This window comes from Engraulis encrasicolus, chromosome 2, assembly GCF_034702125.1.
Source record: "Engraulis encrasicolus isolate BLACKSEA-1 chromosome 2, IST_EnEncr_1.0, whole genome shotgun sequence".
Lineage (NCBI taxonomy): Eukaryota > Metazoa > Chordata > Actinopteri > Clupeiformes > Engraulidae > Engraulis > Engraulis encrasicolus.
In genome coordinates, this window is record NC_085858.1 from 56,876,971 (window position 1) to 56,903,491 (window position 26,521).

General features: G+C 42.7%; 1 protein-coding gene across 1 annotated transcript in view; it reads left to right on the forward strand.

Annotated features, from left to right (window-relative positions):
• The window catches only part of LOC134465230 (IgGFc-binding protein-like), a 56,489-nt gene that overhangs the window by 20,827 nt on the left and 9,141 nt on the right, over nucleotides 1-26,521 (forward strand). The window contains exons 24-38 of the mRNA XM_063218779.1: nucleotides 914-1,159; nucleotides 1,298-1,460; nucleotides 1,754-1,856; nucleotides 13,868-14,416; nucleotides 17,651-18,079; nucleotides 18,209-18,274; nucleotides 19,274-19,395; nucleotides 19,748-20,026; nucleotides 20,725-20,820; nucleotides 21,104-21,254; nucleotides 21,967-22,223; nucleotides 22,314-22,460; nucleotides 22,560-23,139; nucleotides 23,307-23,890; nucleotides 25,867-26,428. Coding sequence (XP_063074849.1) covers nucleotides 914-1,159; nucleotides 1,298-1,460; nucleotides 1,754-1,856; nucleotides 13,868-14,416; nucleotides 17,651-18,079; nucleotides 18,209-18,274; nucleotides 19,274-19,395; nucleotides 19,748-20,026; nucleotides 20,725-20,820; nucleotides 21,104-21,254; nucleotides 21,967-22,223; nucleotides 22,314-22,460; nucleotides 22,560-23,139; nucleotides 23,307-23,890; nucleotides 25,867-26,428 — 4,334 coding nt within the window. The remainder of the gene's footprint in view (nucleotides 1-913; nucleotides 1,160-1,297; nucleotides 1,461-1,753; nucleotides 1,857-13,867; nucleotides 14,417-17,650; nucleotides 18,080-18,208; nucleotides 18,275-19,273; nucleotides 19,396-19,747; nucleotides 20,027-20,724; nucleotides 20,821-21,103; nucleotides 21,255-21,966; nucleotides 22,224-22,313; nucleotides 22,461-22,559; nucleotides 23,140-23,306; nucleotides 23,891-25,866; nucleotides 26,429-26,521) is intronic.

A 26,521-nucleotide genomic window follows, 5' to 3' on the forward strand; every position in this document is an offset into this window, starting at 1 on the left:
GGGGCTCAAAGTTAAGACAACCCCAAGTGACCGTGTGCTCCCTCCTTTTGGCTGGTAATAATAAATAGGACAACTTAAATTTTGACAGGTGGTGAGTGCAGAGGCGCTTTTTGTCACTAAGCTAGATAGGCAGCCGCTTGGAGCCCCCAAACTAGATGGTGAACAACAGCTAAGACTTTAAACTACAGTAGTTGTTGAATTTTCGCTTAGGGTCCCGGCTTAACGTAGAATTGCCTCTGGGTGGCTTGTAAGACATATATTGGCTGGTGATGAATAAAATTAGTTCAGAAGTCTGATTTCTAATAGTGTAAGCCTTGTATATATAATATCGTCTTTTTAACTGTTCTTTTTTGTGGCGGTTAGGGGGGGGGGCTCGCGGGTTTGCCGCGGCGCCGCGATTAGTTTGTCACCTTTTTCAACCCTCCTGAGTTTGCAGGTATGATTAAAGAAAGCCGAAAAAAGTAAATTAAACCGACAGACAAGGGTTCGGGTCTAGCCCATCATCAGTGTTCCCAATTTGGGGGTTAAACTGGGAACACTGATGATAGGCTAGACCCGAAACGTTTGTCCCTTGTCTGTCGGTTTCATTTACTTTTTTCGGCTTTGTTTAATACAGTTTCTGATTTTGCATTCAGCTCCAGTGTGCAACTCCTTTCTCCCTTTTCTTTATACTGCTCTTGGAATTACGCACCGAGCGAAACGCTCAGGATAAGAGATTGGCGCGGACGCCACCCCACCATTACTATTCAGCTTTTAAACAAGCCATGACATGTGTCTGTAGGTCTAAGACGAAATATTTGGTGGCTGTTCAAAAAATTATAGAGTGGTTAAACTGACTGGAGTCCAGTGCTAAAATTCCAAACAACGCCTGGGATTCAATGTGTTAATATAAGTCGTGTTTTATGCTTAACAGTGTTGTGTGCAAGACGTTGCCAGGAGGGGAAGGAACCTACCGAGTGCGCATGATTCCCTTTGTGGATGCCGGCTTCTCCCATGCCTACTCAGGGAAGGTGAATGTGGTGCTGGACCAGAGGCTCTATATGGAGGTGCGGGTGGAAGGGGTGGACAGTCGCCAGATCGCCACGGTGGTTGACTCCTGCTGGGCCACTCCTGTCAATCAGCCGAACTACCACATCCGCTGGGACCTGGTCAAGAACGAGTAAGAGAGAGAGAGAACCTCCTGAAACTGATGAATATAGATACTCAATTCACTCCTCTCTACCTCAAGTCAACATTGACTCCTGAAGCCTTGCTGTTGCCACCAGCTAACTGTGTTTGTACTGCATGTGTCTACTAGGTGTCCCAACCCGAATGACAACACAGTGGAGCTGCTTCAGAATGGGGTCAGCACAGCAGGTCGTTTCTCCTTCAGGATGTTCACCTTCACAGCTGATGCCTCCAAGGTCTACCTGCACTGCAACATCCACCTGTGCTTAGTGGCAAACAACGACTGCACAGCTGTGAGTCCTGCATTTAAGTAGTACTGTAGTTCTAGGTTACTGGAGCATTTTAGAATAATTCCACTATTGAGGAGATTCTGTGAAAGCACAGTGTCACGTGTATGTGCTGGGAAGTAATGAGTGCACAATTGGGACGTTCACCGGCACTGCAGTTCACCGACAGTCTCAGTGGTGGTTTCAACCACTAGGTGCGGTTTTCCTGACTGTTGTGAGATTATGTACACTTGCAGTGTTTCAATAGGAGCAACATAATCATCAGCTATTGTGCCATGCTTCTCCTTTCCTGTTTACAGCACTGTTCCCCGGATCTCCCCGTGAGGCAGCGGCGTTCTGTTGATTTCCATGACACTGCTGCCATCTCAATGGGGCCGCTGGTTTGGGGCGCTGATGCAGCAGGTAACATCAGCAACTCAATACTTACTGACCACAAACCTCTACTGTATATGCAGCCATCCAGCATACATGATTCCCAGAATAACTGTATCCATGTAAATATGAAGTTTCATTACAAAACAACGTATCCACCATTTTTGACTTTTGTATTTTATTATTGGAAATGACTGTTCAGATGTCCTCTCATCTGTGTGTGAATTCTTGCCATTCAAATATTTTGAGAACATACTTTTTAAACCTATATAAAATGCATTTTATAACACAATGCAATGAAATGCCTTATCCAGTGGAGTGTTACAAAATGGATATACATCATTTTGCAATGAAGCTCTTCATATCTTCTTCAAGAACACCGGTGGAAGCAAGGGGCAAGTGCTATCCAGACACACCGAAATGCCATAGGGTCAGGGTCAGGGTTAGGGTCAGGGTTAGGGTCAGGGTTAGGGTTAGGGTTAGGGTCAGGGTTTGGGTTTGGGTAACTGCATGCACTCTCCCTAAACCAGTGTTTCCCAACCAGGTGTACGTGTACCACTAGGGGTATGCGAGCACACTGTAGGGGGTACTTGGAAAAATGAAAAAATGTATGGAGCATAGTCACATTGGGATATAGAGAAACACTGCCCTAAACTGATAAAACTTGAGCAACGTGGCACAAACCACAGACACAGCAGATTTCGATGGGAAACTTGCCAGTATTCAGACAATAGACAGAATGTCAGAATAGCGGCATGTCTGAATTAGGGATGGCAAAAATTGAGAAAAACTCTTAACCGGCTACTGATACTCATTAACCGGTGGTTAACCGGTTAACCGGTAATCTTAAATTATACAATGTTCGTGTGCCTGATATGCACAGCACTGATTTAAAAAATATAGATTTTTCACATAAGCCTTTTTTTTTGCTGCGCAGACAGGACCTGCCATGTCCAACCACTGTTGCCAGATGGAGAATGCTGCATTGTCGTACTAAAACCTCAAAAATATCGTTTTTTGGGGATTTTTGGGAGGAAATTATTATTATTATTATTATTACAACCGGCTAACCGGTGGCAGAAAATTTTAACCGGTTAAAGTTGATCCGGTCGACTATCGGTTAAACGGTTATCGGTTAACATCCCTAGTCTGAATAGCGCCATGTAATCAGTGGAAGCGATCAGTAATCAGTTTTAAATCTGCTTTTTCACTATCTTCCCTCAAATGATCCTTCACTTAGTTATTCTATTCAGTCTAAACCTGGGCCCACCCATACCTCAAGTCAAGCTAGCCTGTCCTATCTCACCCATACCTCAAGTCAAGCTAGCCTGTCATATCCTCCAATCAAGTCAAGCTAGCCTGTCCTATCCTCCAGTCAAGTGCCATAGGCCCTGTATATACAGTAAGTCAATAGGAGTGGTGCCATATGCCCTGCTGGTATATACAGTAAGTCAACAGGAGTGGTGCCATAGGCCCTGCTGGTATAAGTCAACAGGAGTGGTGTCATATAATAGGCCCTGCTGGTATATACAGTAAGTCAATAGGAGTGGTGCCATAGGCCCTGCTGGTATATACAGTAAGTCAACAGGAGTGGTGCCATAGGCCCTGCTGGTATATACAGTAAGTCAACAGGAGTGGTGCCATAGGCCCCCTGCTGGTATAAGTCAACAGGAGTGGTGCCATAGGCCCTGCTGGTATATACAGTAAGTCAACAGGAGTGGTGCCATAGGCCCTGCTGGTATATACAGTAAGTCAACAGGAGTGGTGCCATAGGCCCTGCTGGTACAAGTCAACAGGAGTGGTGCCATAGGCCCTGCTGGTATATACAGTAAGTCAACAGGAGTGGTCTGATTTTCAATAAGAAACAGAGTGGTGACTGCTAGGCTTCGTGTCACTCATGTGTATTTCCGTTGCCATTGCCTCAACTGACATCTTGTGTGTTTGTGTGTTTTCCCCCCAGATGGGAAAGCCATGAGATCTCCCCGCCTTGTGGGCATCTAAGGCCCCGGGTCTGACTCCATCTCTCATGGTGCTGTTCCTGTATGTCCTGAGTCTAAAGACTCCCCTCATGTAACTCACACACACACACACGCACACACACGCACACGCACACCACACACACACACACACACACACACACACACGCACACACACGCACACGCACACCACACACACACAGCATAGAACAGCCCCCTCTCCAGATCTAAACCCGCATATTCATAGCGGGCATAATACAATTACTTTACAAAACATAGTACAAGAACCAATTCCACCACCAACATCTTCGGCCTAGCTTCAGCCTATTTGCATCATAGATGTGATCTGTGCTGTACCTTATATACCAGCTGTGCCTCCCATTCACTAAAACTACATTATTCACTATAGTAAAAATATACCTGATGTAAACATCTGGGACTGGGAAAGTCTTGCATTATCTGTCTAGCTTTACCATCTGCATCTGGAAATATAAACTGACCATGAATTTCCTGTTTCGGATGTACAGTAGTTGATCCATATTCGGTACAGGTTACGATCGATTAAACTATATCATTGAGGGGGTTATGTTTACTTTATTTTTTAAAGAGACATGTTATTGTTATTATTATTATTATTATTATTAATCTGGATTATGGTCCTGTGGGGATTTTGTTGCATTGTCATTTGGGTCTGCACTGTATTGTCATTTGGGTCTGCACTGTATTGTCATTTGGATGTGTACTGTATTGCCATTTGGGTCTGCACTGTACTGCACCAATAAACACTACTAACTACCAATCCTCTCCATTGATTTTTTTCTGAGTCAGTTGCAGGATTTTGGTAGAACACTATGTCTCATAAGGCATTTAGTATCCTCTTTCAAACATACTGTTGGACCAGACAGTGAAACTCCCTGCTGCTACCCATATAGTAATGATATATAAGTTACAATTCATACACAATTCTTACAAGTTTTATATGAATTCTGAAATATGTCATGTGACAGAGAATTTTTTGTACATTTTTCGGTAGATTAGTGTAAAATGAAACGTGTAAAATTTTGGCAACAGCTAAACCTTAATGTGATGCCAGTCCCTCATAGATTATCCATACAAATATCAGATTAAGTTCTGAATTTTATATATCTTTTCCGTGTGGGTAGACCATGGGCCCAGGGGGTTCAGCCAAGTTGGGAAGGTTTCCAATTTATATGGGTAGCAGGATGTCTGGCATGGTCCCCAGTTAGAGGAACTGTGATACGATACGATTAGACTTTATTGTCAGTTTTCACTGAAATTCTTTTTGTGTCCCTGAGCAACACTCGCTTAAGACAGGACTATTGCACAACTGAGAAAAAAGAAAAAAGAAAAAAAACGGAGGACACAGGCCTATATACAGACATACATGCATACATTACATACAACCCACATAACTAGTCGTCTGCCGGGTTCCCTCTGGTGGGTGTGGCAATGAGGTGGGTAAGATTGGCACCCAAAAATGAGCTAGATCAGCTGGTGGGGTTACCACTTGGAACCTGTTGCAAGTTGTTCATCTGGAAAATGGTCACGTTTTTGCTTACATGTGACCAGTCTGCAATTAGCCAAAAACGGCAAAGGTATGTTCCTAAAGTGACCAAATTGTGTTTATGTAGATCCCAGTGTGTATTATGAAGTTTGAGAATTGTTGGATGGAGTTCAAACTCCAAACTGTCTTGACTGCAGTAATGGCTAAATGACCTGTGTTTGCTGTGTGTGTATGAGAGAGGAAGAGTGAGAATTGTTGACTCCACACTGGTAGCCTGATTATCATCGACATTCAAATCTCTTCGAGACTTGGTCTGACCAAGAGCATAACAATGAACATTTCCCAAACGGCATGGTTGACCCGCCTCCCTTGGTTTGCTTATGGTTGTTTGCTTCCCGACAAAGTGAAAGGAGTTCCCGTATTTTCGGGAACTCAGAAAGTAGGTTGCATTGATCTTGACCTGACTAGTTGCAACGGCGTAGGTGTTGTGTCACTAGGAAGGAGGGCACGGCCTGGCTACCACACTGGTGTGTAGGAACATATTGTGCAGTTGAAAGCATAATCAGCCGGCTGCAGTACAACATTCATGCTCAGCAGAGAGACTATAATATGCCTAGAGTCACTGTGCTCCGTTAACAGAAATAACAGCCATCACATTAGGCATGAAGTGAATAGGAGCCTTTACTGCGATATTATGATGTTGGTGGTACTCGGAGAGCTCAATATTTTCTCAGGTGGTACCTGACACAGAAAGTTTGAGCACCACTGTTCTACGTAGATAAAAATAGTCGTTTTTGACACGGGTATGAATGAAATAGTTTATAAAGTAATAATTACTGTCACAACAGAAATCATTCATGCTTTACAGGCCAAAGGAAAGGGCACCACATCCTCTCCTAAATATGTAAGCTGCTGGGAAGACATAATTTGCCTTGTTTTCCAGTGTTGTTGTATTCATTAAAAATTAAAACAAATGATTACAATTATTATTTCTACTAATTAAACAAGACTGCACATCTCAAATTAGTACCAGCCACGAATGAGAAAAAAATCTACAGTAAGAGAAGTTCTGTGTAATGTTTTTGATGAAATATGAGGTTGAGTGAGAAAATCCCATAGAAATACATGGGAATGTGGATGAGTAGGGTTATTGGGGGGGCATGCTGACAAACAAGGGTACAGGACCCACACTGAATACATTAAAACAAATATTTTCACACAAAAGGAAGCCTCACAACTAGGCATCTAAGAGATTCAAAACAAATGTGATGGTATAACTGCTTTTTAGTGTTTGTTACGTCATGGGGAGGTGGTAGCTCAGGTGGTAGAGGAGCCGTTCAGCAACCCAAAGGTTGCAGGTTCAAGCCCCGCTCGACCTGACTCCATCGTTGTGTCCTTGAGCAAGATACTTAACCCCAAGTTGCTCCTGGTGGCAGGGTGGTACCCTGCGTGGCAGCCACTGCCACCGGTGTGTGAATGGGTGAATGTGAGGCAATGTAAAGCGCTTTGAGTTCTCGAAGGAGTGGATAGGCGCTATATAAATGCAGTCCATTTACCATTATAAAACACAGGTCATACACGACCCAAAGGACCATGGATGGTAACAGAATTTGAAGGCAAGACAAGGGTTAATTGACCTTTCACAAATTCAATGAAAAGTTGGCTTGAGCGGAACGGCAGATATTGTCAAGGTACTGGCTTCACAAAACTCATTCTGCAGACCTTTCAAGAAGACATGAAGGGCTTGGGACACTTCAATTTGTGTGTGGAGACCCTCAACATATTACGAGGTAAGTGTTTTAAATGTTGTGTTTTTGAAATGTGGTGTAACCACCGAGTTATGATGCTCCCAATCTATCATATTGCATAACTGATATGGTTAACGAGGCTAAATGTGATATTATCTTTCTCAAAACGCATCCTTTTGCTGTGATTTTGCTCTAGAGTGACAGTATTTCATCCCAAACATGCAAAAATGAGGCAAACTTGCTCCAACTCCAGAGACATCCTTTAAAGCATCCCAGGACCGATACCAGCCAGCATGCCACACAGGCATAATGTACACCAAGCTCTCAAGGGCAAACTAGTTCACCTGCAGCTACACACGCATAATGTACACCAAGCACTCGAGGGCAAACTAGTGAACCTGCATCTACTCCCCCAATAGCCATTTGCATTGTGCAAGGCCTTTGTGGGTGGTGAGTTATCAGCAAGGAGAGATAGATATATAGGAGGGTGTACTGACGTCATAACAGCATAGTACGGAATGATGGCGAGGGGAGTACAATTCTTCTTCTACGGTCAGTATTGGAAGCATGGTTAAGTGCAATGCCACTTCCGCGAGGGTCGGAGTGTGGAACAGGTCATAGGACAGCGTGAATGTTTGTCAGCTGTCCATAATTACCCCCAGCAATTAACAGCTGCAGTTAATTTGGCCAAACACTGAACACTGACAACCGGATATCCTCGTTTGGCACATTTTTGTGGAGTTCTGATTTTTGCAGAGTACGGAAATTGTGGTGTCGCACCCACTGACCATGTGCAAGGGAGTTTTTCCATCCACTCGTGTCCTCAGGCCCCGGTTGCACAAAACACCTTAAGTTAAGTATTTCCCTTAAAGTCTGAGTTAAGGGTCCCCTAAGTGAAAGTCAGTTGCACAAACACCCTTACAATTTCCCCTTAAGTTTTCCTTAAGGGTTTCCCCTTAAATAGGCTATTTAAGAGTTTCCCTTAAAGTTAAGAAATCCCTTAAAGTTCTTTAAAATCGTTGCACAAAAGACCTTAACAACCAAGTTAAGGGAAAATATCTGAGGGACCGATATCGTCGCCTTAAGTCAGACATGGCCGAGTTTATGCACATTCAGCAACGTGATCAACGGATTCAAATAAGAATTTTCCGCGACCGGGAGAACCCAATGGATAGGCACGCTTACCGACGAACCGTTTATTATTAATTATAGATTTGATAGACAATCCATAGGCCTATATGAATTATCCGACCCGTCTCGAATTGGACCATGCTACAGGAGTTGTGCTCTCCCTGCCGTCTTGCAGCTGATGATTGCGCCAGGCACGGCACCAGAAAATCAGCTTTGGATGGGCCAGAACATTTTTGGGTGGCACTTCATTAGACCTATAACGTCAAGTCCTCATAACAAAAGGTCTAATTTTTACTCGAATAGGCCTATGTGCGTAGGCCTATATTCAGTGTTTCCTCATTATGAAGATTCTCGAATGAAGTTATGGCCGCGGGGTTAGGGTAGCCCATTCATTAATTTCCTCCCTCACAGTCTCGTCCATTGTCCCACCATCACTAAATGTTTTTATTGCCCTCAAACCCCACATTTATGTTGCTAACATGCATGAAGATGACAATGATCAATGATCCTCGCTGTGTTAATTATGACACTGGAGTTGTTTGGGAGTTGTTTTAGGAGCTCGAAAATGCAGGTGAGACACACTGCACTTCTCCAGTGCTTGCGCCATAGCCTATAATTCTTAAAATTCGCATTAGGCTACCGTTTGACACTTCCAAAAACAACGCGGAAGAAACTAAAGATAAATGGAATGATATCACAAATACAAAATAATGCATGGGGAGTAGAGCCCACGTCTGCTAAGAGAAGAGATGAGAACGTTTGGAGCGGTGCTTAAATTGTAAAGAGGGAGGTCGCGGAGCGCGGAATGGCTCCGGTGAAGAGAGGCGGGCGGGGCACATGTTGCGAACAACGCTATGCTGGGTCAGGTGCTGCCTGCGATATCCCAAGCACCCGTCTCATGTAGGCTATGCATGCAAGAATATGTCATTTCAACCGCAACAATGCGACGATCAGAGCACACAATCACACTTTGAACCACTCAAACACATAGCCTATGCACGCACACAACTGTTGGAGCACAGTATTCCATAACCAGACATCTGGTTCGACAATTAAGCCATGGACATATGGCGTTGCTCCTTCCTCGCTTGGACCGCAAGGTTTTCATTTTTTTTTACCTCCCCCACTGTCCTCTTCACCATAGGCCTATTTCTCGAGTTTATGGTCGCGGTGATCTCTTCCCATTGTTGCTGCTTCTTCGCGGCCGTTATTTGAGGGTTGAATTTGCTTTTTATTATGTTTTTTCTTTTGTTAAATTCCTCTAATAATGCCACTTTCTCCTCCTCTGACCAGTTTGGCTTTCTAGCCTTACCATTGCCCATGTTTATGATAAATAGCTACAGCTAATAGATAAATAGCTACAGCTTATGGTTAACGATGTTTTGAGAAGAATCTTCAAGAATGACTTAAAAAGTTTCCTTGGAAACAATAGAATTCTACCGTTGTAAACTCCTCTTTACTGTAGTAAATCCCTTAGGGCTTTCCCTTACCTAAGGGAAGGACTTAAGGCATTCTGTGCAACCCCCTTAAGTAGATCCCTTAGCTAAGGGAAAATGAGCCCTTAAGGGTCACACTTAAGGGAGAAAACTTAAGGTGTTTTGTGCAACCGGGCCCGGCCAGGCCCCCATACTACACTGTGGCCAATGCATTTACCCCCAAGAGATTGTTCTTCTGTGTGTACCTTCTTTGGTTATCACTATCGGGAAGCACCTGTCTAGCTGCAGCACCTGTGTGCACCTGCCTTGGACTAGGCCCAGATTCCTCAACACCACATGCTCACCACTTCAAAGAAGTCAACACACGCAGCAATAGAAAACAGATAACAGATAAACAGATAGCAGAAAGAAAAAAAAATCATGAATGATGCAGCATTATCTGGTTGGACTTTTGGATGAAACATGCATGTTTTACATGTGCATGTGCATGTGCATGTGCATGTGTTTTGTTCATGTGCTGGTGTAAATTACTACACCCAAACACTACACAAACATTACACCCTACACCTTTGGGTTGCATGAATAATACAGTTCTTAGTTGTGCCTTACATTTTATCTTGCAACCTTGCAAGTTCAGGCAAAGAAAATGTACTGTAGAAGAGTTCATCAATGAGGCGTAAATGCAATTTCTTTGTGTGCCGCACACAATGTGTGTTGTGGAGAGCTGTGTCACAATGACATTGGGAGTTTCATTATATTGAGTGTGTTTTAGACTTACAACACTGGTTCATGACAATAGAGGATGGGCTGTTCAATTCTGCGAAATTCTGCAAAAAGACATTTAGCACAACTTCCATAATTATTTTCAAACAATAATAATTTGAACAGCTGTCTTCTTTATCAATTCTGCATCATCAAGGAAATGCAGTGAACATTTTACGAGAAGTGCCACAATGCTTTCTGGTAAATCTGCAAAACAGGTTTGTAGGATTACAAGTGGTGCTTTCAGCAGTCCTATATAAAAGCCATGGGCATATGAGGCCCTGCAGGTCCTGAAGAGGAGAAGACACAAGAATACTCATACCACTTGGCACCGCCTGAGGCTTCACACAGGTAAGATTAAGACAGCTGTTAACTATGTAGTATCTGATGGCTGCAAAACTGACATTGTGGGTAACATCATGAATGCACTACAGATTCAATTAATATGCATTTTGCAAGCATCAATTCTTCTATTTTTTAATTTCTTTTTAACGGATGGAGAAATGCTCAGTACCAACACAAAAAAGACATGTGAAGAAAAGGGTATCTACAGTGTAAGTAATTACTTTTAGGCATAGATTGTTTATAGATTATTGAATTAATTAGAGGCTTTGTAATGAATTAATCTCAATCACAGAATCACAGCACTTTTTGTTTACGATATGACTCAAGTCGTCAAATAGAAACAAAGTTGTCCCCAGTGCTTTTAATTCTTTTGTACTCTCAATGAAATGTATCATTGAGAGTACAAAAGAATTAAAAGGTGGAGTAAATGCAACCATCTAGACTGCTACCCCCAGCAGCTCCAGCAGACCCTCCGCTCATAGCTACTTGCTTTACAGATGAGAAGGTGCTGGCTGAGGTGTTTCACTGGTATACAATCTATATTTTTTTTTTTAGCAAGATCTGCAATGCATGTTACCAGGATAGGAGAATGAAATTAGTTTGATTCATTACACTTGTTTTCAATGAGTTAATTTTCCAGACTTAATTCCTCATAAATAATTCATTGGTAAATGTCCCAGTTACAATTATTATATTAGGAAGGGTAACTAAAATGGCTGGAGAATAGGGAATAGGGGGCAGCAAGGTGAACTCCTGACGTGCTCAGCCATTATCATACTGCTCTACAGCAGGGATGTCAAACTCAGGCCCAGGGGCCAAATCTGGTCCGCGGAGTCATTTTATTGGGCCCGCGATATCATTTCAGATGTGTATTAGAGTTGGCCCACATACACCATTAATGTGTGACTTGAACATGAAAGCATTAAGTTTATTTATGAAGTATTAAATTTCGTGCATCACAGGAATATTAGTCGGCCCAGGCCAGTGAAACAGCTTGCACACAAATGCAACAGAATATGTGCTGGCACCTTTGAACTATGATGGGAATCTGTTAGTGACATTTAAATATGAGAATTAAGTGTGCGCGGAATTTTAGTCCGTTTTTTAAATGAATATTGAGTTTGTCTCGCGGCTTTGCACCAGATTTAGATTTTGGCCCTCAGTCAATTAGAGTTTGACATCCCTGCTCTAGGGACTATAATCACTACCCAGAACCCAAATTACACTAAGTAACTTGAGTTAAAAGCAACTGCTAAGTTTAATGTAATGAAATGTACTGTTTTACTGTCTGTCCTTCAATTGTAAATGTGCATTGGCATTGTGTATGAACATTTTGTTTGTAAGCTTATGTTGGCAAGGTAAAATAAATAATTTATATCAGCACATTACTTGGTGTGCATGTGCATATGTGCATGTGTCTTACATCACACTTGTTAATTCCCGAGTCGCTGCAGCTGTCTTGTCATCAAATAACAGAAGCGGGTGTTCCCACAACATTCACATTATTGGAGACAATATAAATAGCATTGCACATCTAGAGCACCTCCCTATCAATTAAATGCATTGTTCTTCTGTGTCTGTGATGGTGCAATGCTGTGTAGATATCAGGAGCTGAGGAGTGTCCCAAGTCCTGCTTGAGATAGAGATCTGGTGCAGCAGTCACCATGACCTCCACCGTGTCTCTGTGTGTGCTGGCCACGGCGCTGATGATGATGATGATGATGGGTAAGACCTTCATAAACTGGTTAAGCCAGATTCCTACACACGAGCACAACCAGATACACACACACACATACAGACACACACACACACACGCACAAACACACACACACACACACACACACTCGCACACACGTTCACACACATAAACAGACACACACTGGATGCTACTAAATAGTTCACTGCTTGTGCCCTCTACTGGTACTCATAGTCGATGATCTTTTTGTCAAACAGGTGAACCATCAGCGGCACAGTGGCAAGGTAGGCGATGAGTTCCCATATTATTTTTCTGTAAACAACTCTCTTGATGTCTCTATCACCTGCGACTATTTGATTGAAAGTATTTAGTAGTTTGTTTTTCTATACAGATAGCAAACACACAAGTTGACAAAATACAAATATGTTTATACATAACTTATTGATAAGAAATACGTTGATACAAAAACAAGAGCAATTAGATATGGCAACCTAGCTGATTTTAAATGTTACTTCTTACTTGTTTTTTCTGGCCACAGTCCTTAACCCTGAGACTGTGTCAGACAGATATTCCCACAGGGTTACTTGTGAGAACTGATACAGCCCATTTCCAAACAGGATAGACAGGCTCTGTACTACATACTAACTTAATAAGATTACGTCTTCCTGGAGATTTTCTAGATGAATAGTCGTGGGCATTTATATTGAGAAATATAGAGCCATTGAAAGAAGCTCATAAGCACTTGCAACTAATAATAAATGCATGTATAGGCAAGGCAAGTTTATTTGTAAATAAATAATCGTTTTATACACAGATGCAGAAAAGAAACATATAGCATTTTATTTGATCATAATTGCTAAGTGAGGAAGGGGTAGGTAGGCTGCTCAACCACCCCCACACCCCCACCCCACACACACACACACACCGCTTCCAAGACCTTAACGCTATTGGGAGGGAAAGTAATCTCATCGCCCCCTGCGGGCAACGTTCCAAGCCCCTGCAACAAATGAATGGGTTTTTTCTTTGAAAAATTACATCTCGGCCCTGACGACGAAGTAGAAGTAGTGGCAGTCATATTATAGGCAAGTTGGCCCGTTTTATCGAATCAGGTGGTAAAATGTTCGTTTTTTTCACTGATCTTGATATTGTGTACGCTGAAAAATGTGTCTGGTGCTATAGTTCCTAGTCATATCTTTGTGGGATTTTTTTTAAAACTCGTCTATGGGAGTTTCAATAGGATCGCCCTGGTGTTTGGAACGTAACCGCTAGGATCGCTGTTTTCCACTTTCCCTCCCAATTTCTCTCAGGCTAATAAAGTCCGATAATCTGAAGCTGGCTAATAGTAACCTCTAATGAACCATACTGATCTCTTTCACCAGGAACACCAATAATGACACATACTGTACTGATCTCTTTTACCAGGAACACCAATGCCAACTGCACCAGCAACTGAAGAGCCATCAACTGACACACCCTTCGCGCCAACACCAGCACCAGCCACCAATCCACCACCAACTACTCCACCACCACCCCCAGCCACCAATCCACCAACTACTCCACCACCACCCCCAGCCACCAATCCACCACTAAGCACCCCACCACCACCTCCAGCCACCAATCTACCAACTACCCCACCACCACCCCCAGCCACCAATCCACCAACTACCCCACCACCACCCCCAGCCACCAATCCACCAACTGCTCCACCCCCACCCCCAGCCACCAATCCACCAACTACTCCACCACCACCCCCAGCCACCAATCTACCAACTACCCCACCACCACCCCCAGTCTCCAATCCACTACTAAGCACCCCACCCGCAGCCTCCAATCCAACTCCCACACCAACCACCCCTGCCCCAACCGGCATCCCACCCGGAATACAAACAACAACCACTCCCACTACACCAGCTTTATCCACTACCACACCACCAACAAACACCACCACCACACAGTCAACAACAACACCAGGTACGTATAGTACATCTAGACCTACTGTCAGTGTTGGGAGTAACGCGTAATTTACTATAATTTAATTGCTTTTGGCAGTAACGTGGGCGCTGTGGCGCAGCACGCTAAGCCCCCATGTCTACTTTCACTTCTCATGAGCCCGTCGTACTGAGATTTTTCTACATGCCCCTATTCTAGAATACTTGTGAGTTCCACATCCATTTGTTTCAGTGGAGGTAAAGCGAAAGTAATTTGATGCTGCGCTGAAATCCAACTATGCAATCCATTCCGAGTCCCAACCAGTTATGCGAGGTCATGAATGAAACTGTATGCTGTATTGCAAATGCCATATCCTCTGTTGTGCTCGCTAATGAGGACATATTGGTAAAATACACGACCAAAAACAGAGTTTGGGTATCGGCACAGCAGCAACAGCCTTAGTGAAGTAATTGGAAATATAACGTGGGAGAACGACATTTTAAAACATCTTACTGTCTGCATTAGGTAGAGTCTAGTCAAATCCTTAATGGCGCCATGTTAGATTAGATTCCACTTTATTGACATTGATATTATAAATAGGCCAACGGGGAAATCCTGATACGACGGTGCAATAGGCTCATCATGAGATATTCCATAGACATAGGACTATAGTTTGCACAGATGAACATATTAGTAATTAGTCTTTTCACACAGCCTAGGCTTACAACCAGGGGAAGCAGGTGTATGAGGTGTGCTAGTTCACTGGTTGAACATGGGTCATTTCACGTGAAATCAGACACTTTAGGACCCGACCAACACAGATTTAAATCATACTTGGTGTGCTTTTTTAGTAGCAAGGTAGCACCCCAGAACTGCATTTGTATGAATATTAAGGGAGAAACAGAGTAGGGAAGGTTTAGATACGAGGGTAGGACACTATACATTCAGCCTTGAACATTTAAAAATTGAATATCAAAAAAAGTATATTTTAAAATGTCTGCTTTCTTGTCTAAATGTAGCCTGTCAGGTCATGAACAACACCTGAAAATGGTGAGTGTGGTTTTTTATTAATTTAAGAGATAATGGGACATAAAGGTTGAAATGAGTTGTAATGAAGTAGTAATAGAGTAGTGTCAGGGACATGGCTGGACTGGCCATCTGGCATAAAGGGCATTTTCCCAGTGGGCCCTGCACCCTCGTGGGTCCCTATTCCAGGTACTCAAAGGGTACTTATGCATTATGTACAAAAGACACATCTGCTGCATCAAATGCACTGATGGAGTACAACATGAGAGCGTAGCCACTGTTTCTCTCTTTAAAGTAAAGGGAGGCACAGGTGCCTGTACAGGGATGTTCAAACATTCAGAAATCATCATTTGGTGTATATAAATGAACATCTGCCTTAGTTTGTAAAACCTGGAACCATGGGCACTTACCATTTTTGTTGCATACAGGGTTGCCAGATGAGGCTGATAATTTCCATCCCAAAATATGCTCAAAAGCCGAGTGGAAGTTATAAATCCCGCCCAATTCTATTGATTTCTATGGCCAAAAATTGGGCGGGGTTTCCAGCAAAATGCCATTTTTACCCGCAGACGGCCATCCTAAGCAGCCCAATTGGCAACACTGGTTGCATATTCTGATAGACATGCTGTCATGTGATATCATATTACTATGGTATTACCATATTATTACTATGTGATCTGCGCGATGCTATATTTTTGAGTCCCATTATCTCTGAAATGAAAAAAGTACCAAACACCAGGATTGCAGGTCATGACATTGTAGGCTATGTTTAGACAAGGAACTGGCCATTTTAGACTATACGTTTTTTTGATATTCAATTTTTAATTTTTCAATTAATTCATATTCTGAGTTGTATTCCATGCTGTTTGTGTAATTTGTAGAGCCAGAAAAGAGCTTTCAAACAACACCACAGACATCTCTTTGTGACTTACACTGACTGATATAATCAAGGCTGAATGTATAGTGCCCTGCCCTCATATGTAAACCTTTGCTAGTCTGTTTCTCCCTTAAAGTGATACTGTCCCATTTTCAGTAGCAAGAACTGCATTTGTGTGAATCTGACTCCAACATTAAAGTGATACTGTCCCATTTTTGGAAATTAGCTTATTTTACACCTCCCCTTGAGTTAAATAATAGGTTTTCACCACTCTCCTGTACTTTCAACCGTTCTCTGGGTATGGCAGTGCAAACTTTACCTCCAAGCTAGCAGTTAACATTGAGTCCTATGAGACCAGCTGGCGGCTAACTGGTCTCAAAGGACTCAATATTAACTGCTAGCTTTGGAGGTAAAATTTGCACTGCCATACCCAGAGAACGGTTGAAAGTATGGGAGAACGGTAAAACCCTATTATTTAACTCAAGGGGAGGTGTAAAATAAGCTTATTTCCAAAAATGGGACAGTATCACTTTAATGTTGGAGTCAGATTCACACAAATGCAGTTCTCGCTACTGAAAATGCACAGCAAGTATGATTGAAATCTGTGTCGGTCGGGTCCCAAAGTGTCTGACTTCACGTGAAATGACCCAAATACCTTTTCCTGCGAAAAGTAAAGTAACCAGTAACAAGTTACTTTTAAAATTTAGTAATAAGTAAAGTAACTCAACTGCAATTGAAAGCAGTAACTAAAGTTAAGTACCCTATTACTTTTTAAAAGTAACTTAGCCAACACTGCCTACTGTTATGATTCATGACCAATTTGTTTCTCGGTTGAGGATACCTGTATTATTGTATTGTTCCTCAACATTACTACCAACATGGCATCATGACTTGCGTTAAGATAACACGCTGATTTGAACCGACTATCGAGTGTGTCCAATACGCCTTTCCAAGTTAAGGCGTGCTCCACAAACGCCTTGTGACAGGTTAGGTTTAGGTATGGTTTTGGTCTGGGCACAATTTCGTAAGATATTCGCCAATCCCTTGCTTATTTCGCTGTTCTTGGCAAAAGTAAAGAAGCAGAAACATTACTTTACTGATAGGTTAGGGTTATGGGTGGCTTTGGTCAGAGCACAGCAGAGCATTTTCACGTTTAGCAACAGAAATTCGCAGTGGCAAAACAAAGTCGCCGACACAGAAGGAAAGCTATGCAAACCTTGTCACGTGACAAAAATGCATGAAAGTGCTTTGCCATTGCGTTTGAGGAGCACGATTTAACTTCAAAAGGCGTCGCACCAACACACAGAATGCACTAGCGTCTGATTCATACGCAAAATCATGTGGTCAGCCTGTAACTACTTATTTTACTCTAGGGATTGACCCTTGTCATTCGTACACTGTGCTGGATGATGAATGGAGGGCTGCAAATAACACAATCCATGAAGACCCCAACAACTGGAGGTGTGATGGCTATTGGGATGGCTTGAATGGCTTGAATGGCTATTATGGTAGTAATGTCTGGTACCGCATGTACTACAGAGGGACCGATGCCCACATGCCAGAGTACTGCGTGGGGATGTACCGCTGTGGTACCCATGCTCCTCTCTGGCTCAATGGAAACCACTCCCACGTCGGAGAGGGGATTGTGACCCGTCAGGTCTGTGGTCACTGGAAGCAGAGATTACCTAATGAGAGTGACTGCTGCAAGTTTTCATACAATATTCGAATCAAAGCATGTCCAGGAAACTACTATGTGTATGAACTTCACAGTCCATACAGATGCTCTTTGGCTTACTGTACAGGTGAGTGAATGAGATCAAAAAGGATAGAAGTCTTTAAATGGCACTGCATCTTGACTCATATTCATTACATAAATAACCGGTATAGTACTTGTAACAGTCCTGATCCATGACTGACCTTGGCTTTTTCAGATGTTGGTGACAGTGCTCTAAACATGAACACAACTCTTGGACCAGCACTAAATCCAAATACAACAGGTACAGTGTTTCCCATACATTGAGGAAACTATGGCGGCCCGCCATAGTTTAAATTTGGCCGCCATAGTTTCCAAAAATGTAAAAAAAAAAAAAAAATAAAAAAAAAAAAAAATTTTTTTTTTTTTTTTAAATGATTTCGGTTTTTGTTAATGAATTACGATTTCCTTTACATTTTCCTCCTGGAGTGTATACATCCTATAGAGAACACCACAACTGCTTGAAAGACAGAGGGATCAAAAGCCTAGTCAAGTTGTTGTAGTTAACTTGGGTTTGGGAGTAATAAAAAAAAAAATGGACAGTTGGGATGAGTTTACTAACACTCCCCAGGCTTTGTTTTACAGTTGTAATGAGTTAGGTGACAGTAATTAGTTGGGTGACATAAATGTGTAATATGTTGTTCAGCCCTTTTAATGGGAGGAATTTTGAAAAACTGGCCTGTTACCAGCACCCCTCATGTAATAATAATGATAATTTCATGACAAGTCGCTTGAATGTATACGCCTATGTGTGTGTGGGGGAAAAGGCATAGCCTACCCTCTTAGACCCTTTTTGTCTATGCGTTAACAATTTCACAGTGCTCTTATCTCTGCTCCTATTTTGTTTTATTATTTTTTTCATTACATACACCCCTGCATGAGGGACGAATGAAACTGTGTTGTAAACACAAATGATTCACTGTACTGCATTTTTATTTTATTTATAATATAAATGACAATGTACTACTAGGCTATTATACATGTCATGGGTAAAATCTTATGTAGCCTTATTTCTCAAAGTACAAATGGCTGAAATGTAGGCCTATAGTTTCTCCATGCGCCAATGTCATACTGTACTCATTGTTTTGCCGTTTTGCATTTACGCTGCGTAAATACAACCTCCCCCACCCCGCCCCCCCACCCCGCCCCCAAGGCCAGCGTGAAAAGCAGCATTAACTAGTTTAAGCGGTTTTAATTTTTGACCTGTACTTATGAGATATTTGATCTGTATTTATGTTTACAGCTGTATTTTACCCCTTCGGAGCACAGGACATAATGAATCAACGTGCACTTGATGGATATTCTCCTGCAATCAACCTACTTGAACCATTCACTTTTTTTGGACAAACACACAACCAGATATTTGTGGGTACACTCAAACACTTTTCTATGTCCTTTTTAAAATGTACCCTAAACAGATTGTACTTTTGCTTCTTGGATTACTTCAATGTATTATGTTTCATATTGAAGTATTACTTGCCATGTTATTTTTGGCAATTAGTAAATACTATGCATGTCTGTTGGAGAGTTGTTGATTTCCATTGTCAAATTTGATGCACAGTAGAGGCAGTAACTAGGATCTACTGGAGACCTGCACCAGTCACTTAAAAAAAAGATGTAATGGCACACAAAGGTGTAGCCTTCTTAAAATGTTGTACAATTGTGAATAAGGATGAATCGGATGGTAAAAATTTAATTCTTGAAAATTCTGTTTTAGGTGAACAACAACGGTGACCTCACCTTTGACAGTGGCTTTTACAGATGGTACCCTTACAGATTCCCAGGATACGGGCAGAGAGATCTGATTGCCCCATTCTGGACCGACATGGACAATAGACTAGGAGGCACCGTATCCTACCGCCAGTACACCAGTGGCAGTGTCTTGCAGCAAGCCACCGCAGACATCAACCAGTACTTCCCTGCCATTAGCTTCTCCGCTACCTGGGTCTTTGCTGCTACATGGGACAGAGTCCCCTACTATTCTGGATCAAAAACTGTAAGTCACCAACAACTGTTGTCTGCTTGTGTGATCATACATAGCCTTTTGCTTTGCAACTACGTATAAACACAGTACTATACACCATCTGTGTCACACAGAACAAACTATGACCGAATCCCATTTCTAATTTCTACCCCTACCCCTATGCCTTCCCCTTGGCCCTCTTCCCTTTGAATGTAGCAGTAAGGGGCAGGGCTTGAAACACACCGCCTTCGAATTGAGACACCTCTTCAACAATAGCAGATTGACACTCACAGCATTCACAACTTCCATGCATTAGTTGACATTAATAGCAATTTTGTGTGTGCATTTCACAGAGACAATGACCATTACACATTGGGACAATGTTTTAGAATTATATTCATATTAGGAGACATTTATTTATGTCCTCTTACTTTTTTCAAATTCAAGCGATGAATAATTTTCCACTGAGTAAGTATGTATGTATGTGCAGGGCTCTAAATTACCGGTAATACCGGCCAATCGGCCAAATGCTGGTGAAATTTCAGTTTGGCTGGTACAAAAGACCAACTCACTAGACACTTTGACCCATTAGTGAGTGTGTGTTTGGCTAGTAAGATTAACATCGACAAGCCATTTTGGCTGGTGATTTAAAAAGTCAATTTAGGACCATGTATTTTGGCTTACTTAGAAGTAACTTCTGGTGACTCCTGTGTGCTAACATCTCTTTAAAGGAGGCATCATTCCAAGTGGTTCTGGTCTCAGGTGGACAATACACGTTCGTCATTATGAACTACGGTTTCATTTCCCGATCTCGCTGGAATTACCAGGTATATAACTTGTATATGCAAAATAATAAGGAAGGAATTTACCTAATATTGAATAAAACAAAACATTGAATGTTTGGTAATATTTTCTATTGTAAGCACATTGAATGAGAATTAAGTATGGTAATCATACATTTATTAGGAGCATGTTTCAAAATACCCAAAAAGCACTACAAAACGTTCTTAAAAGTACTCTACTCTAAAACAGAATGATGCATATAGAAAAACATAGTAACATGATACAGATTTAACTTTCAACTTGGACAATTTCCGTTATATTTTTCAGGCTGGCTATGACACTATCAACTCCCCATATCATTTTTCAATTCCTGGATCGTTTACAAAGAATGTGAACTTGTTCAACACAAGCAATGTTGATGTACCTGGACGGTGGGTATTCAGAACAGATCACGGTTCAAGGGGTTGTCATTTCAATGGTAGGTTTTCAATAACATGGTAGGCTACACTTTTCATGTTGTAGACTGGTTTGCCAGGCTACTGATTGGACACAAACTCTTTGACTTTAATCAGAGTCGGGACACGCGATATTGGAGTTTTAAATAATTGGCCTACAGAAATTATGATCACCAGAGACGTTAGGTAGTCTCTCCTGGCTTAAAAAAAAGACTTCCAGTCATATTGTATTCCCACTGCATTGTTAAAAGGTACACTGTGCAGGAAATGGTCAAAAAAGGTACTGTAACTATGCTGCTCATTAAAACTGGGCTGCCTATTGCCAAATTTGATCTTTTCATGAAAGTTTACCAAGTAATAAACTAATATTTTCTAGTATGGCCCAAGTATAGTCATTTTTTCAGCTAAAAATGGCTATTTCTGGAAATTCAAAATGGCGGACCATGGAGAAGATCCCCCTTATCATGTATGAAAAGTGTAATTTTTCCAGTCATAATGAATACTTAGAATTTGATAGTGGTGGTAAGTATTCATGATAGGTAATAAACAACAAAACATCTTACACAGTGTACCTTTAAGGACTGAAACTGTCAATATTCAAGGTGTGTCTCGCTTTGGAGAGCACTCAAGAACAAGTCGAGTGTGAGAATTGAGCTTTAGTAGATTTCTAACATATCAAATAACTTGGTCATTGTATTAATAATAACAGTGTCAATACAATGTGGTCCCATTTAGGGTTACCAGTGCAGGTAGGAGACTCCTTCTGGACAGATGCCACGTGTCAGCAAAGATGCACGTGTGCCAATCTAGGAGTCCTTCAATGCCAGCAGGAGTCCTGCTCCTTCTCGCAAGCATGCAGACCAGCAACCTTCCAATACTCCTGCCAGAATATTCAGAGACGCACCTGCACCATCTCTGGTGACCCGCACTACTACACATTTGATAGGAAGCTCTTTCATTTCCAGGGCACCTGCACCTATGTTCTGTCAGAGGTATGATTTGAATATTATGTACTTTTTGGGGATAAAATATCTGAATCTCACACTGAGGAACTTAACTTTGTGAACTGCTGTATCTTCCAGGCATGTGGCAATGGAAACCCATACTATCGTGTTGAGGGAAAGAATGAACATCGGGGCAGCACTCATGTGTCTTGGACTCGTCTCGTGAGAGTCTTTCTGTATGATCAGGAAATTGAACTTGTCAAGGGCCATCCATACCAAGCCATGGTGAGTAACATAACAGTATCAATATTTCCATGTATGAAATGTACAATTTTACATTCTTCTGCCACCTTGCCGACTGGTAATGCTTGCCATCTCCCTCAGGTAAATGGGACATTTGTTACAACTCCATTTAGTCTCAGAAATGGGTCAATCAGAGTCTACCAGTCTGGGTTCTCTTTAGCTGTAAGTACAGACTTTGGACTACTAGTCACCTATGATGCCTACCACTATGTCACAATCTCAGTTCCCTACGAGTACCAGAATGAGACATGTGGTCTCTGTGGCAACTTCAACCACCATCCTCATGATGACTTCCGGACGAGCAGTGGCCAGCTTGTCAGCTCGGACGTGGAGTTTGCCAACAGCTGGAAGGCGGCAGGGGACACTGACCCTGGCTGCCATGCCGTGCGCTGTGCCGGACTAGCATGTGCTGCCTGCACCTGGAGCCAAAGGCAGCTGTACGGCAACACTGCCCACTGTGGAATCCTCAGCAACAATGTTGGCCCTTTTGCTGCCTGTCACTCAAGCCTACCCCCACAGAACTTTGAGGAGAACTGTGTGTATGATCTGTGTGTGGGTGGTGGTTACCAGCCCATCCTCTGCCAAGCCCTCAACGTGTATGCTGCCCAGTGCCAACAGGAGGGAATACAATTGGGTTCGTGGAGAAGCGAGGGATTCTGTGGTGAGTACTAATTCTCTAAACCAATTCGTAATTCAGGTATCAACACATGTTGTGAAAGTTGTCTGACACCTTTTCTACCTCCATAATTCTTTACACACCACATGCTTAATACTGTGATCAACACATGTTGTGAAAGTTGTCTTACATCTAATTTTCGTCCTCCACAGAAATTCCTTGTCCAGCCAACAGTCATTATGAGTCTGAAGGAACAGGGTGTCCTGCTAGTTGCAGCAACCCCAATGCCCCCCAGAACTGCCCACTGCCCAACCAGGAGAGCTGCATCTGTGATTCAGGCTACGTCCTAAGTGCTGGAGAGTGTGTTCGGCAGAGTGACTGTGGCTGCACATTCGAAGGGCGGTACTACAGAGCTGGGGAAACTGTGGTGCTAGACCAAGACTGTGGAAGGCGTTGCACCTGCAGTCATGGGTCAATGACTTGCCAAGCACACGGCTGTGGGGATCTGGAGAAGTGTGCAGTCCATGAGGGCGTGAGGGGCTGCAGACCTGTAAGCTACGAAACCTGTTGGGTGGAGGGTTATGATTCATACCGCACATTTGATGGAAAGATATTCCACTACCCAGGTGCCTGCAGTCTGACACTGGCAAGAGTCAGAGGACAGTCACAACTGACACACTTTCAAGTTACAGTTGAGAAAGTTCCTAGAGGCCTCAGAGACTTCATGAGAAACCTGAAATTTGAAACAGAAGGGACACAAGTTTCTGTGGAGATGGGGGATGGAGCCACAACAAAGGTAAATGATTTATCACATGGCAAATGTCAGATGGTGATTAAAGTGTTTATGAAACGAAAACAAACGGTCATTCCCATTAAAGCCTTGTTTTTTCTGATAGCATCGATGAGACTTTGAACCCAATCATCCTGGAGGAACTTGTGAAAATGGCAACTCAAAGTGTGAATTCTGTGAAATTTGGTGTGACTAATGAGCTGGGCTGTGACATCATAGAGGGGAGTCCCTGGTTTGCTAGTATGGCGATCTGAGAAAACAACACACATTTGATGGACCCACATCTTATAAAGGAACCAAAATTCTGATACAAACATCAGCGTGTCGAAAAACCACACATCCAACCTCATGAGAAAAAAAAAACAGCAGCACAAATCTATTTCAGAGGCACTGATACATCTGCAGAAAGTGACATGTCTGACAGGCGAAGTGACGATTGTTGACATAGCCTGACAGTTCGTTTTGTTTATGGTTACGGTTGCTAAGGGCGCTTTGCCATGACCCACAGATGACATGGCGTGTGTATTTGTTGACAAATGGGGGGCATTTTGATTCAATTGCGCGATATAGTGTGATTGAAATGCATGTAGGCTACATGCAAAAATATCATCAACTAGACAAAAAACTGAGGTATTAGGCTGTTGGAAAAACGCCCTATATAGCCTGAGTCCTCAGCATATTTTTAGCGTTTATCATTATTATTATTTTTTGTGCTCAAAGTCACAGGTGTCACGTGTCCCTCAGCCGGACTCTGAGGACGAGGTGTGTCCAAACGTCAGCCACACGTGCACCACAATACTAAAAACAAACAATCAACGCTTCAAAGTAGGCCTTCGCTATGTGCATTTCTGTTTATTTGCTAAGCAGTAGCAGGACTTTTTCTAGGATTTTTTGGCATGAGGGAGCATCATGGCAGGTTGCGGGGGGGTGAAGGGGGGTGTTCCCCCCCATGAATGAGAAATGTATTAGGGGCGCTCATATATATATATATATAAATATAAAAGTATGAGGGTGCACCCACGGAGGTATGAGGGTGGAGCGCCCCTATTTCCCCGTTCAGAAAAAGCCCTGAGTAGCCAAATCTGTGAGTTGGCTGTCCTCGACTGAGAGCACCACGCTGATGTGCGGATATCCTCCCAAAACCAATTTATTGACCAGTTGAATGGCAATTAATAAAAAGTGCATATTCCGAGAGCATTCGCATCGGTTTGGCATGTAATGTGCATTACCCTTTCCTGAAAACAACATACAAAGCAGATGGACAAGGTAAAACGAGTAGCCTAAAGCCAAGCAGTGCACTCACCTGTCTTCGTGCCCGAGCAGTTACAGGGGCAGTTTCAGTCTGCACGCCGGCGATGTCAATTGTTGGAACTGCTTGAGGCCATAGCATTCTTTTCAGTCCAACCATGCCCGCGACCTCCACATTTGTGGTGAAGCACAAGGGGTGGAAATGTGCCGAGCACAACAGTGACCAAGAGCTTGCTTCAAAACCACGCATTGGATCCACAGAGCCCTAGCTTGATTTAGCCTTCTCCTTGTCGGCCACAGTTCCATCATTCTTCACAGAAGGGAACTTGTGCAAAGATATTCCTTCTGTCAAGTAGCCATTTTTGCAGCTGGCACCGTTCGGCCCTCCAGCAACACACTGCTTGACACTGCGCTTTGTTTTGGTACTAGCCGCCATTGATCTGAACAAGGTGGAATGAGGTGAACTCACCCCTTCTATGTCACGCATATCATTTGCATAAAATTTGCATGTCACCAAAAAAACACTTTTTGGGAACGTTTTAACATGACTTTTAGGACAAAATATCACCCAGACAATATCCCATTTTATTCACAAGGCTTAGAACTTTCAGAATCTGTCCTGGAAATGGTCAAATTCCTTTACTTTGTTTTCGTTTCATAAACACTTTAAGAAAATTTACCTCCAAACAATCGTATGGCAAACAGTTCTTCTAACATCACTATTCTCTCATTAGGTGGATGGACAAACAGTTGGCATTCCTTTCAGTGTCAACTCAGGTCATATTCGCATATACCACAGCAGTGTCAAAGGTGTTGTCATAGAGACCGATTTTGGTGTGCTGGTGAGAGCCGACTGGCCACATGTCATCCGCATCACTGCTCCTGGCAACTACAATGGCACGCTAGGGGGACTGTGTGGAAATCTGAATAACTACCCTGATGATGACTTCTTCTCTCCAACTGGTGTTCCAATGAACAGCTCACAGCAGTTTGGGGACAGCTGGAGAGACGGCTCCCTTTCAGCACACTGTGTAGAACCTCCAGCCTGGGAACCAGGACACTACCAGAACACTACACATTTCAGGGAGCTCTGTGGCATCATGGGATCTGCCAATGGACCTTTTGGTCAGTGTCAAGCAAGTCTTGATCCCTTAATGCGGATTGAGGACTGTGCCCAGGAACTTGAGAGGACACAAGGGGCTCGAGAAGCACTCTGTGAAGCTTTGCGTGGATACACTCTGCTTTGCCAACAGAATGGTATCATAATAGGGGAATGGAGGAACCTCACCAACTGTGGTAAGGGAATGCCTATACTCATACAATGTCAGTCATTTATCTCGTAACATATACTGTTTAGTAAATGGTTAAGTAAATGTGTTATTTCTTCTT